The 14,014-nt window shown below is 44.4% G+C and overlaps 1 protein-coding gene across 1 annotated transcript; it reads right to left on the reverse strand.

The window, feature by feature from the left end:
• Window positions 1-3,872: 3,872 nt before the first annotated feature.
• Window positions 3,873-13,439, reverse strand: uhmk1 (U2AF homology motif (UHM) kinase 1). Its single transcript, XM_083647559.1, has 11 exons — window positions 13,392-13,439; window positions 12,768-13,023; window positions 11,059-11,203; window positions 9,907-10,093; window positions 7,366-7,563; window positions 6,969-7,063; window positions 6,730-6,806; window positions 6,416-6,514; window positions 5,980-6,068; window positions 4,676-5,250; window positions 3,873-4,605 (listed from the first exon to the last, which is right to left on the reverse strand). Exons 1-10 carry the CDS (start codon window positions 13,428-13,430, stop codon window positions 5,104-5,106), a joined length of 1,332 nt encoding a protein of 443 aa, XP_083503685.1. The 5' UTR covers window positions 13,431-13,439; the 3' UTR covers window positions 3,873-4,605; window positions 4,676-5,103.
• Window positions 13,440-14,014: the final 575 nt, after the last annotated feature.

Raw genomic sequence — 14,014 nt, forward strand, 5'->3', positions numbered from 1 at the left:
GGCCAAAACAAACTGAGCGAGGGCAACGTTTGGCCCATAGGCCCCAAATTGGTCAGCCACACTCTACATGAACAGAAATGACCATAATTCTGTAAACAAAATAGAAAAAAGCAGTTGCTTGTGCATATTCTAGAGCTTTGCTAGGGTAGGATACTTTCAGGATTCAGCTACACTGAGCGCATACAAGGACCTGACATGCAGAAAACAACTTAATATTAAATCATTCAGGTCAACTGCCGCCTGGTGGACAAAGCTGGATTAAGCAGGTGTGAGCGGCAACAGACTCGCATATAACACTTATTACCAGTAGTTAGATCAAGTGGTTTGCGTTCTCGTCAATAATTTCCATTCACGCAGGCAGAGCAATAACACGAAACAACGCTAAGGTAGAACCCGTTCATAGAAAACCCGCTATGCCCTTTCCTGTAGAGACCGAAAACTCAATCAACAACCAAGAATAGCCCCATTGTTGACATTAACACACACCAAACAGAGATGCTATTTTTAACGGATTCATATTGAGGCAGAAGATCATCTTGACCACTATCAGTGCTACCATCAAGTATGTGGGCGTGGCAGAAGTTGACCAACAATATAAACCAGTCATGTTGCAGCGCATTCACAATGACGACAGTACGCTTTCAATAGTGGCTCTTCAATGGATGCTCGTGTCACAAAAATTACAAAATGACTAAAAGATAACTGTCATATTTATTTCTATCTTTTATGAATCAGACTCTTAGTTTGTCTCTGTGCACCTTTACATTATCACCTCTAGCTGTCAGTGTTCAGCCATTAGTAGGTAGTATGGATATCAGGGGCCTCTGCCTGGCCCGGTTTCATGCATCATCACTTTCACAACACGTATTTGTGATTCCACAAACAGCAGAAGTGCTGGGTAATACTGCTCAAACATCCCAGTGCATCAGACCCCTCATGTTCATGCCATCGTAACGCAGCCACAAACTCACTGCCTCTTAAGGGTTATCCAAGTGTACACTCTCACCATCGCCTGATAAATAGCACAACTTGCCCACCAGGGTGGGAATTTGATCATTTTAGGGGCAAGGCCATCTGGCCTTCGGCGTCGAAATTTTTGACTTTTTATTTCTTTATTTGGGGGGCACAAGGCCACACGACAGGGCACAAAGGCCATTGCTCTATTGACATCGTGAAGAGCGATTCTTCTGAATTGTGTGTTAAAAAAAAAGAGGCCAAGGTGGCCTTAGGGATCTCAGTGGGCAACAGAGGCCATGGTCTCCGTGTAATTCCCATCCTGTTGCACACTGATTTGTTAGGCATTCCCAAACTTAGCCAAGTCGCCAGACAACCTCACATACCGATGCACTACAGTACAATAATAAGCCATAGAGATCAAGACCCAGATGTCACGTGAGAAGGCTGATCTATGATCAGTTTCTCTTTTCAGTGGACCTGGACAGCTACGACAGATCAGCACTGCTGCAGACACCTACAGATCTTAACCATAACGCTTGTCTTTAGGAGAGCACTTCTGAAGCGGAGTCACATATTTATAAGGAGACTCGTCACTAGATATGGAGCTATATCACAAATTCAAACCGAAGACAAAATCAAAACTCAAATGCCTTAAAGGAATATCTTGGCATTTTCAAAGTAGAATTCACCAGACACTGTGGGAGGAGAGTTGCTCGTCACCCACCCCCCAAACAACAACAACATGGAGACTACTCACAAGTGTCTGGTAAAGAGAAATAATTCAAACATTGAAATCAAGCTAGCTTCTACATCCGTCAGTTCATTCAGGAATAAATACAGGGGGTCGCTGAGACTGCAGGTAGGCGAACACACTACAGAAATATGCGAGGAAGTACAAAAATAGGTGGATTTTGATGTACCACAGGTGGCTAATAAAAACAAAGTGCTGTAGTCGAGTGGTTGCAGTCTAATTCAGATCCAATTCATGTTCAGAATCAAACCAGGATTCTCAGAGTAGGCCACCGCTGCTCTCTAGTGGCGCCTTTGGAATTCACATTTTCAAGATTATGGAAATAAAAGCATTGTAGAAAAATATGCTTTGGACAACACATCAGTGCAGCTTTTTCAGATTTCTCAACACCCGCTCTGGGTTAGCGGCCCGTTACCCGAACTGAAGGGGATATGTAGGTGTATAATTCCAACATATTCTGCTCTGGACAAATGGGAAGGAGAAACGGAACGTTATTCAAATGAAATAGGTTTCCACAGCAGTCTCAGAACAACTTTAGATATGCTGCTGCTTCTACTCATATGCTGAAATCTTGTCGCCCATTTTGACTGAATAGGGCCTGACCTTGGTTCTCTGTTTGTGCTCTACAAGATAGGGGAACCTATGTGAGCTCTTCACTTCAACAACAGCAGTTACAGTACAAACTGGCAATGTGCCATTTTAGGAAGAACTTGAAATAGAGGACTACTCAGTTTTTACTGTATTCTAAAAGAAACGAGAAGACTTTTGTTTTTTTGTCACTGGGCCGGACTACATCAGGTGGGAGGGAATGATTTTCTAAGGCAGAGGCTCAGGCTACATAATGAATCGATGCATACAAAGTGTAGCGCCACCCGTTGTGTTAGCAGCAGTTTGGTTCGTTAGCTATAGTGCCACCTGTTGCGTTAGCAGCGGTTTGGTTAGTTAGCCAGCTTGTGAATCTCACAGGGCACTTATGCAGATGTCAGGCCGTTGGTGGGCTTGACGAGTGCTGCACCCCCACTGTTACAACAAGATGGACTCGATCCACAGCAGAATGAAAGCAGTTCTGATTCTACTCCTAGGAGCATACTACACTGAGGGGGGGGGGGGGAGGAAAACAGAAAGAAAAAAAAACATGCTACTAACTCATCTCGTCTTCTACTCAGACTTATCAAGCATGTTTATGGACATTTTAAGTCAAGCTGTAGCCATCTACCCACAAACTAACAGAAATACTGACAGTAGCATTTGAACACGTCAGAACGTTATACTGTTCAGTTTCAGAATTGAAGTTCACACCTTCCAGCTGAGGGAAGCCGTTTCAGAAGTATCTCCGCCTCACATCCTGTATTCGTGCTGCAGGATCTTTAAAAACTCTTCCTCTCAGGGTGGAGCAGCAGTTAGAAAAAGCACCTACAAGCTGGAGTTACACAATGGCTGTGTCTGCCTTCTCAATCAGCTCCATGAGAACACGAACAGCAACACCTTGCTATGCTTTGGCTCCATACTGTTACTTTAGATGTGGAATGACACAATGACTCCGAGGTCACAGTACAGACTACTGGCTGTATTTAGAGGACATTTTCTAACAGGTGAAACTACAGTTACATAAATGAATGCTGGACCCATTATACAATGCACACCTTCTCCAATTTGGGCAGGTTAATATCATGTTCATAAAGTAGTCATTTTCAATGTGGAGGCAATTGTGCAATGCGCTCTACACGTCTGCAATTAATGGATATGACCACACCACCGACATCATAGAAATCAGTGATTCTCAAGCCTTTTCATATTAAGGGATCCCTAATTTAGTCCATATTAATGCCAAGGACCCCCATTTGGTGATTTTTTTGTCTCTCAGACAATACAAGAATATTTTTGTATTGTTAGATATGATTTTGTCCAGAATTCCATGACTATCTGTATTGTAGGTAGAGAGATAACAGTGAAACTATGGTCAAAATAGCCATTATTCTACATTCTCAAAAGTGTGTCAAGTCACATGTATTTGTATATAGCCCTAATTCACAGACATGTCTCAGAGGGCTTTACAGAGAATACGTCTAGCTAAATCTAACTGAGCAATAATAATAATAATCATAATAACTTCTTGTAAATTAAATAATGGTGAAGTTCAACAATTTATCAATTTGCCACAAATGAAAGCAGACAGGCTTAACGTCACCAGTCTGTCACTGCATTATATTATTCCACTTAAGTCACATGACTATGGAGCCAAAATATTGTAGAAAGTGTTGGTGTTGAAACACAAAGCTCTCTGTATGTAATCATCAAAGGAGAGCATAGACAATGGATTGTATAAATACACTCTTGAGTATAGACTTTTGTAAATAAGCTACAAAGCATAAGGCTACAGCAGGGGGCACTAGGATCCCTTGGTATGCTCAGACAATGACAGTGAGTGAGTGATAACCGCTAGTGGATGGTCACTCCAAACCATTCCTCCCTGAAAACTGTAGCAGGAGCAGGCAGACGATATACCCCTTGTACCGCGCCGCCTCCCCTCTATGAAGTTTCAATATAAATAGGCAAGGATAACATAATCACATCGGCATTTTCAGCGGCAGTGAAGGACAACAACGTTCACCACAGAATACCATCAGTTCACAGGGAGGTGATTTTCAGGGCGATTTTTGTTTTCAGGATTTTAGGCGTGTGTGTTTTTTCCTGCCTTGTTTTAACATTCCTGATCACATCCCTGAGTTCGCTGACGAGATGGAACGTTTCACAAATTAATTACTCCGGACAGACCGATTCAGACGTGACGTAGAACAGGGATTCCCAAACGTGGTCATGTCAAGGAGGCCCTGGATAAATGCACTTAAGGCCATAAACCCACAGACTGTTCTTGTCAGTCTATTCTTATACATTGGCTAGGGATGCCCTGGGACCCTTTCAACGACCCCACCCCGGGATGCCCTGGGACCCTTTCAACGACCCCACCCCGGGATGCCCTGGGACCCTTTCCACGACCCCCCCGGGGTGCCCTGGGGCTTAGTTTGGGAACCTCTGTCCTAGAGGAGAGAGATACAGGTCACGTTGAAGCATTGGATGGATGGGCAGCGATAGAGCAGCGCACAGAGCGAAGATGGCAGGAGTGACTTTGTGCGTTTGAGTTCTACTCTCTGCATTAACCACAATTTGATCGTAGCAAACAGCATTATGAGAACATGCAAGTATTGCAGGTATTACGTTTGATTTTAACTATACTATATATGTAATGTATGTATAACTGAGTCTATATCCGTAGGCCAGTTACGTTTGTGGGAAAAAGACGCCTTGAAAAGAAACATGGATGCTCCTTTGTGCTGCCCCTACGCAGATGGTTTGTGTTGCAGAGGTGTAGTTGGAGCTTGGGGCTGAGGGGGCGCTCACTGCACGGTCTGGTACAGGTAACCTCTCTTATAAGCGCTGAGGGGGTAGAAGGTGGCCACCACAAACTTCCCGTCGAAGGTGCGGCCGGTCAGCAGCCTCTGAGCCTCTTTGGAGTCGCTGGAGTTGGCGTACTCCACAAACACCTGGCGGACACACAGACAGCATGGGGATGAACGAGTGAGAGAGAGAGAGAGAAAGAAAGAAAGAAAGAGGAAAGGACAGGGAACACACTGATTGTATTCACCTTATGTAGAAGAGACAGTTTGTCTTGAGAGACTGTTAGTAACAGGAAGTGTAAACACAATCGGAACCGATTGTGTTTGTATTGTATCCGTTAATTTTACCTACTAATGTCAACATCGTTTGAGCATAAAGCCTAACCTACTTACTAGGCACGGAGTATTCCTCCTTTTTTTATGAATGAGCTGACCATTCGCACCGTTCCGGCTTGCCGCTCCTACGCTTTCAGGTGGAGGCTGGTTGCAGGGTAACCCGGTGTTGTGACTAGGTCCACTGGCAGAACGAAAGGCGTACAACAATTACCCACCAACCCGCCTTCACAACTTTCACATCGGAGGCGCGGATCTCATTTTACGTGCATTTTACGGCTTTCAAGGCCGGTGTTAAAGCTTCTATAAAGTGCCACTCCACTTAGATAGAAAAGAGGAATTTTTGTTCAAATTTCACACCAAGAATGAAAAATCACACCCAGGTGTTGAAGTGGTGCAGATTTGGTTCTCCTCTTTTAGATGGGGAGGGTTTAGTCTAACCTGTCCTTTCCCTGGGTTCTCCTCTTTTAGATGGGGAGGGTTTAGTCTAACCTGTCCTTTCCCTGGGTTCTCCTCTTTTAGATGGGGAGGGTTTAGTCTAACCTGTCCTTTCCCTGGGTTCTCCTTGGGGATGAGCAGAGAAACCACAGAGCCATACTTCTGGCACTCCTCTTTCATGTCCTCCAGGATATCTGTGAACAACAAAGACAGACAATATGACTTTAGCACTTATTATTATTTTACGTTAGTACTTATTATGACTCATTTGCAACTGAACACAGCTAATGACAGCTCTGATGTTCAACCTGTTTGCAAGTGCAAGTACTGTCATGAGAAAATAAAACCAACACACTACTGCTGGTGCCGCTGACATCTTTTGACAAAGCTTGACAATTCATTTATTTTGTGATAATAGGTGACTAGAATGATCTAACAGTGAGTAAATAGAACATATAGTTAAATGGTAAATAAGCTCAAATGATACATGGCTAAGTCTGGCAGTCTCCCCACATCAAATGCATTATTTTGGTGGCTGTACCTTCATACTCCTCTTCATTGTGCAGATGGCTGTCGTCAATCAGGTTGAGCAGACGCAGGACAGGAGAGGGTAGCAGAACTAGGTCCTCAATGTGAGGAGCTGTCAGAGACACACACACGCACACGCACGCACACAGACGCACACAGACGCACACACACACACACACACACACACACACACACACACACACACACACACACACACACACACACACACACACACACACACACACACACACACACAGATAAGTAAACGTGGCGAACTGGAGAGCTATGCCTTAATCTGGGTGTTATGTCTCAAATATTGACACATACCAAAGGGAATGCTAAAGAATGGGCTCAGCAGGGCAGTTTCAGCTGTGCATCTGTGCTTGGGATTGTTGTGAAGCATGCTACAGGTACAAAGAGGCAAAAGGTCAATGTAAACCTACGACTGTAGAGGTTCTGAACCCCAACACATTGGCTGGGTCAAAGGTCAATGTAAACCTATGACTGTAGAGGTTCTGAACCCCAACACATTGGGCTGGATTGCAACTTTCGCTGTGATGAATTACCTTTTGAGAAGGTCTCTGAGGTGATAGACGGGGATGGCAGGGCACACCAGGCTGTCGCTGGCAAAGATGTGGTCTACTATGGCAGCGCTGTTGTCCTGAGGGAGAGGGAAGTAGACAGATAGCATGATGTTTTGCCATTGCAACAAGGGTTTAAGCATTACTGGATAGACCATAAAAAAATATATAATAACTATAATGCATTTATAACGCTTTATTAAGTATTATGAATGTGCTCATAATGCATTATAAACATGACCTTCATAGAAAGTGTTACCCTAATTTCCATGAAGATTGACTTGCTATTTACTTGCATATGATTCTTATTATTTCTTATTCCATCGAACTTTGGAACATAATGTGTGTCTGTATCACACCCAGAGCCGGGGCGTTGGCGTACCTTCCACTCCTTGGAGCGGACGGTTTCTTTGAGTTTGATTCCTGAGTACATCTCCAGCAGGATGATTCCCAGGCTCCACAGGTCCACGGCGGCCGTGCAGCCCGAGTCCCCCTCCAGCTCCACCCCGGCCTGGGCCAGGCTGTTCTGGAGCTCAGCCTCCGGGGCGCGGTACCCGTCCGTCTGGATGTACTTGACGTCCTGCGGGGAGGAGGGCGAGGCAGGGAGGGGGTTAGAAATGTCGCTTATAGTTCAAACAGGAAGACCTATGTCATTCATTCATCATTCCACTCTCTCTCCCCTGCTGGTATCGGCTGTTTAGTAGGGCTGTGGCGATTCACTTATCTCCCGATTCGATACTATCACGATTCTTGGGTGCCGATTCGATTTATATTGCGATTCTTAAGTATTGCGATTCTACGATTATTGCGATTCGATATTACGATTTATTGCGATTTTTGTTTATTTTTTTCTTTTCTTTTTTCAGTTTGTTTGCTTTTTTACACTAGATTAGAACATGGGAAAAGTTGAATCATACACTAGAGACTGTATATTATATATCATGAGTAGGGCTGGGCGATATAGTTAAAAACAGGGGCGGACTGGGATCATAATTCAGGCCGGGCATTAGATACCAAGCAGGCCAGGGTGATATGGGCCAACGCGCGTGAAATTTGGGCCGTTTGAAGCCAGATTTGGGCCGTTTGAAGTCCAATTTTACAATGAGATGCACCCACTTTAACCCTGAAGTGTAATTATTACTTCAGACTAACTAATAAAGTAATAAAACCACTTGTAAACCAGTAGGCGGCGCCTGGTCTGCTGTTCAGTGAGTGGCCTGACTGCAAGCACCCAAAAAAAAAAAAAAAAAAAATTTTTTTAAATTTGCGATTATCGATTCTGGAATAAAAGATCGATCCAAAAAATCGTGACATTAAAAATCGCGATACTTAGGTGAATCGATTTTTCCCCCCACCCCTACTGTTTAGTATCAGTGATTGTACTGTACCAGCTGATTAGATGGTGTAACACTCCAGGGGCCGGTTGCACCAACTGGTCTTACACTGGTCTTAAGCTAAGTTGGTCGTAACTTTACGACCTAACAGCTACGCCGGTTGCACCAAGACGACTTAAGCCTTATTTTCACTAAGACCAGGCGTAACTCCTACGCCTCGTCAGGAGGAGGCGTAGAGCCTGCCTGTAACAGAGATCTCCGCGGAGACCTTTTTGACCGTCATCGTCGTAACATCGCCAGTTCGCCGTCTTTGAAAGCACGACGTTAGATTATAACTAACTACCGGTAGTTAACCTAACCCGCCTTCCAAAATGTTGCCGTTCGTTTTTTAGAAGTTAATACATAGAATTGGGAACGTTACATTCAATTTCATTCAGACTGCCTGATACTAATGGGCGCCGCCATTTTCCCCAGGGGCTTCTACAGGAGGAGGGGGTGGGAGGAGGGAGGGTGTAGTGACGCACATACAGTAGTGGGTGACGGCGCGAGGCACATTTGTGGGCCAATCAGAGGGCATTCCCCGACAATTCACATGGACGCGCATTGCTACGACCAGCATAGTTAAGACCAGACATAAGCCGTGTTGGTGCAACAGGCGTAAGTCCATGGTCTTAACTAAGACCGACGTAGGAGTTACGACCAGGCATAGTTAAGACCAGTTGGTGCAACCGGCCCCAGTTGATTAACCAATCAGAGCCAGCCATATTTCCTAATTCAGCCAATGCTGCTGTCAACTTTGAAATCTGTTCTCCTCTCTCGTGCGCCTGCTGTCATTTCAGACCCTCCTCCACCCCCATTCACCTCCAGTTCATCACTCAGGCTCCCAGGTCGGAGATTTCCAGAAGCCCGCTCATCTTCTCATCGATCAAGATCTCTAGAGTCCTCCTCACCACGACCAGGTCTAGACTCCATAGGGGGATATCCTGTTCTACTCTCAGCTTCACTACACCCTTCATAATCACGATGACGTCAGGGCGACGTCATGATGGAGTCCAATCGCCAAAGACTTTGTACATTTCATAATCATTATTCACATGTAAATAATCGTTCTCTAGCACACGTAATAAATAATTGTTAACCAAAGAATGAGTCTCTCATGATTGAATGGGAGGAGGGAGTGGTGGTGATAAAGAGAGAGGGAAAGAGGGTGAGGATGGAGGGTGAAAGAATGAAAGGAGAGAAGGACTCGGAGGGGAAGGAGCAGGGAATAGAAACACCCTGGATTTGCTCATGCTTGTTACACAGGGTTCCCACACCTTCTTAAACATCAAGTTCAAGGACTTTCCAGACCCAATTAATGTTTAGTAAAAAAAACATTAACTTCAATTTCCTTTCTACGATGAAATATATAAATTCAAGCTCTTTCAATGATCCATGTGTATTTATGTCTATTTTCAAAAACGTTCCAAGGCCTTGATTTCCCGCCCCTCAAATTCACAAACGTTCAAATATTTCAAGGACCAGTGGGAACCCTGGTTAGACTCCCATGAGCGCCCTCGTTCCTCTTTTGGTAAGCCACAAACGCCCACCTGGTTTCCCTCTTTGAAGCTGAGGCCGAAGTCGATGAGTTTGAAGCACTGGTCGTCGGCACTCCAGAGGACGTTGCGCGGCTTCAGGTCGGCGTGGACGTAGCCTTCCCTGTGGAGGAAGGCCAGGGCCTCCAGGACGTCTCGGCCACAGTGCTGGACCAGCCACATGGAGTGGCCTTGCTGGGGTCTGCTGAAAAGGAGGTCATGAAGTAGAATAAAACAACATTCCCAGTTCCCACCAATGCCTTAGCGCTCAAATCACTATTATGTGGGTAAAATGAAATTGAATTGACATATGCATGGCCATAACAGGCTCAAAGAGGCTTTACGTGTATGAGCAGTGCCATTAGGTACACTGTCCTCTCATGGCAGACAATCAGTAAACAACATAGCACGGTTAGACCAATATGTTGGTTGATATTGGCCTTTTATCATGAATATTCAATATTGGGGAGCCAGTGTTGTCCACATCCATTATGGTAGAGGTTCTACTCTGCCCACAGCTACTTAAAAATAGTTTGGAAAACCTTCAATGAATTTTCTTTGCACATTTTACTAGGCTCGATTGCTACGGGCTCGCTTGCCCGCCCTGCAGCTCGCATATGCAGCTCGGCCGCTGCGCATCCTTGCCCGCAGCTCAGCTGCTGCATGGCCTCGCCTGCACTATTGGCATGTCACAATGCCTTCTTGTGTGTAGGTGTGGGGGTGTGTGTGATATCACTTCCGGGACAACCGGGACACAAAACTGAAACAAACACTGCCCACGTTGCCAAATTTATATAGATTCATTCAATAGTTCAAATATGTTTTTGTTTTTTTGTAAGTTAATTCTTCATTTAAATGCTGTAATGTGTATCACAGAGTTTCCCTGCCATTGAATAGGTGCAGTGAGTAGCCCTGCTTTAACGAGCTAGTAACCCTACAATTATTTCATCAGTATTGGTTCCAGTGGAGAGTAACACAATAAGCTCCTGTATGATACTTTATCACTTTGGGGAATCTCTGTACTGTAGGTACATATTGCGATTTCGATTGCGATTCGATAAATTGTGCAGCCCTAATGTACTGTATAGTGGAGTGTCATGATATTGTGGCAGGCCGCCCGCCACCTTCAGGCCGATGTATGTGCAACAGTGACATCACATGGCTTACCTCCCACCCTGGGTACCAGTGCTGGCCGTCTGGATGCTGCCTCTCACCAGCAGCTCGGACACACTGACATCCAAGAGCTCCAGCAGGAGACAGCGGGTGGACACGCCCATACAGCTATGATTGGTGAACACTCCGTACAGCGTCACTGGGAAACAGGAGGAGAGCGAGTCTGGCATTAGGAACAGCGATGCCTATTACTGTCGCTGTATTCACGTGATGTGGGAAAGACAGCAGATAAGCACATCCTACTAGAAATACTGTTTGCCTCAGCTGTCAAGTAGTTAGAAGAAAACATACTGTTCTCAGCTCAGCTTTCACATGTTTGCTCTTATGTAAATGACACTACCTGAATAAATAAAGCATAAATGAAAAATGGGGTTTGCTGTGAAACATCAATCCAAATATATCACCCACTAAGGGCATGTGTGTTGATTATTGTGAAAGAAACATGACATTGACAGCTTCAGACAAGTTTGAATGTGAAGTCGTTCCGATGGTTAGGCTACTCTCCTAATATGATGTGAATGTAACACACAACTGTGTGTTTGCTGCTCCAAAGCATCTCTGTCTTAACCAGGCTGGATTTGCGCGAGATTATGAGATCAGAAAACAAAACTATCCATCTGGGAGCATCAGGTTATCTCTGCCTGTTTATGATCCCTGAGTCGCCACAAGACAAGAATACTGTTATTTTTCATTAGACTTGGTCTCCTCTAAAAAAACATTCTCAACTAGGGTCCCTGAACTTGCCTATTAGCAATGCTGGGAACACCATGTTTTGCAGCATCTTGCAATAAATAACAAACACAGACGCCAGCATAAAACTAATATGGAATACAAGTGCAGTCAAACACCATACTGACAAATCTATTTGCAAGGTGTTGCATCGTGTTCTCCATGTGTTTACTTTTGAAGATACTGTAAGGCTTAGCTGAATTCTCATATTTTTGAATGTTGTTTGGCTTGAGGTGCTCTCAATACAAAAGGAAAAAATAATGTACTGGACCTAGTAGATACAAAGGTGGAGGTAGGCTTGAAAGACACCTTGATATAAACCAATCCAATACCAATAGATGATAGATAGAATCTGCTGAAATCTTCTTGGTCCCCATAGTAATAAGAAAACTTAGAAATGCCACTCAATATCCACCTCAACATAAACCAATTGCTATTCACTAACTTTGATGTTAAGCTACATTATATGACAGGGGTTGTCTGAAAAAGTGATTGCTGTCAGAGTGCAGATATTTAAACTGGTAAAAAAGGACTGGATTGGTTATAATCAAAGGCACAGACAGACCAAGTAAAAATAATGCAGTCATAAGGATAATTGCAAAATAGATTATTTATTTATTTTATATATAACGCATCTGTAAAACGTAGTTAGTCTAGTTTAAAAATATAGGCCTAAAGAAGGATATTAGACATACCAAACACACATAAACATCAGAAACAATACAATTTGCCTATAATCATGCAACTTAAATGTCATGCCTATAAACTGCAAATACTTCCTTGCTTGGCCACAATTATGATTATTCGGTTACGAGATGTTAAAGTTTCACAACAAAGAAATACATTTGCTATTACCACGAACATAGTTACCGGTATGTGTATTTGCATGCATCGATCGCTTTTCAGCACAACACCTGTCCGGTAACGTTACAGGCCTGCATGCTTCCCAAGATGAAATGAATGCTGATAGATACCTATGTTCTTATGTCCCTGGATGTCCTCCAGCACAGACCTCTCTTTGAGGTAGCCGTAGTCTCCTCCCTGAGTGTCGGCCTGGAACTCCTTGACAGCGGCGGTGGTAGTGGCTCTGCCAGAGCTGACCTGGTACACCGAGGCCGACACTCCCTGGCCGAGCCGCGACTGCACGGTCCAGATCTCCCCGAAGATCTCAAACAGCACCGGTTTCATGCTCTGGTCTACGCCGCCCTGAGAAGCTATGATCACTGACACCTTGTGAAAAAAAAGATGGTTACTGCACAACCAGTCATGTCAACATTAATTTCTACCAAGACCTAGATTTTTTTTAATTGTAATGAATTGTAACTTCATTGGCAGTTGTAACAGTAGCAGTTGGATGAATGTGCTGTGCATTTATGTTGCATGATCTTAGATTCGTCTGTACATTTGTTAGTGTGATAGACTATTAGTATAGAGACTACGTGTTATGGCTTGGTGTTGCATGTCAATAAATGAATGTTTTTAGTGATTTGCTTGTTCCGTGTCTACATGCCCAGGGAGTGGGACTGCAGATGGTAAATTAGCTAATAGCTAAATCATGTTTTCCCTTTCTGAGACTGTTTCATTGTGCATGGTAGTACCTCTCCGCTGGGGTCGGGGTCGGGGCCGCAGTGGGCCATGGAGGCGTCACAGAGGGGGAGACAGCCAGGGAGAGGAGAGGAGAGGAGCCAGCTAGTTGACAGGTGAGAGCAGCTGCAACACCATGGCGAGCAAACCCTATCTGGCCTGGATCCTATCAACACTACACGACGCGTCAACGACAGCGAGTTAAGACTACATCCACAACCTTCCTGAACCTAAACACAGAGCAATATCTACGCATATTAATGGAGATTCGCTTAAGGTGCTGTCTAAACGACTTCACACGAATCAGCGGACCAAAAGTTAGCAAACTTAGCTAAAGTAGCCGCTGAGTTTGAGTACCAAAGCAAATCACTTCAACCACAACGCGCGTGGAAGTCTTCGCCCCATAGTTAGCGTTACATATGTTGCTGCTTTAAGGCGTTGGCATTGAATATTACGGCTTGGTATGTTGTATCAGATTCGGTGATTCGGTTCTCTTTGCCGAGAGGTAAAGCAGCTTGTTTGTTGACGTTTTTTAGGACACTAATCGTACTTCCTGTTCACTCTGCAGCTTGGCGGGAATGACTAGTCTGCAGTCTGCCCCTACAGGCAGGGAGGATTAAAAATGTGAAGACACTGA

The sequence above is a fragment of the Poromitra crassiceps genome (assembly GCF_964638095.1).
Source record: "Poromitra crassiceps genome assembly, chromosome: 12".
Lineage (NCBI taxonomy): Eukaryota > Metazoa > Chordata > Actinopteri > Beryciformes > Melamphaidae > Poromitra > Poromitra crassiceps.

Excerpts from the sequence above, each read along its gene's own strand:
- uhmk1 (XM_083647559.1), bottom strand. The coding sequence starts at position 13,430 with ATGGCCCACTGCGGCCCCGACCCCGACCCCAGCGGAGAG. Across the intron at positions 11,204-12,767 it reads CCAGGGACATAAGAACATAG|TGACGCTGTACGGAGTGTTC; the intron begins GTATCTATCAGC and ends CCTGTTTCCCAG. Across the intron at positions 7,564-9,906 it reads GCTTCAAAGAGGGAAACCAG|GACGTCAAGTACATCCAGAC; the intron begins GTGGGCGTTTGT and ends TCCTCCCCGCAG.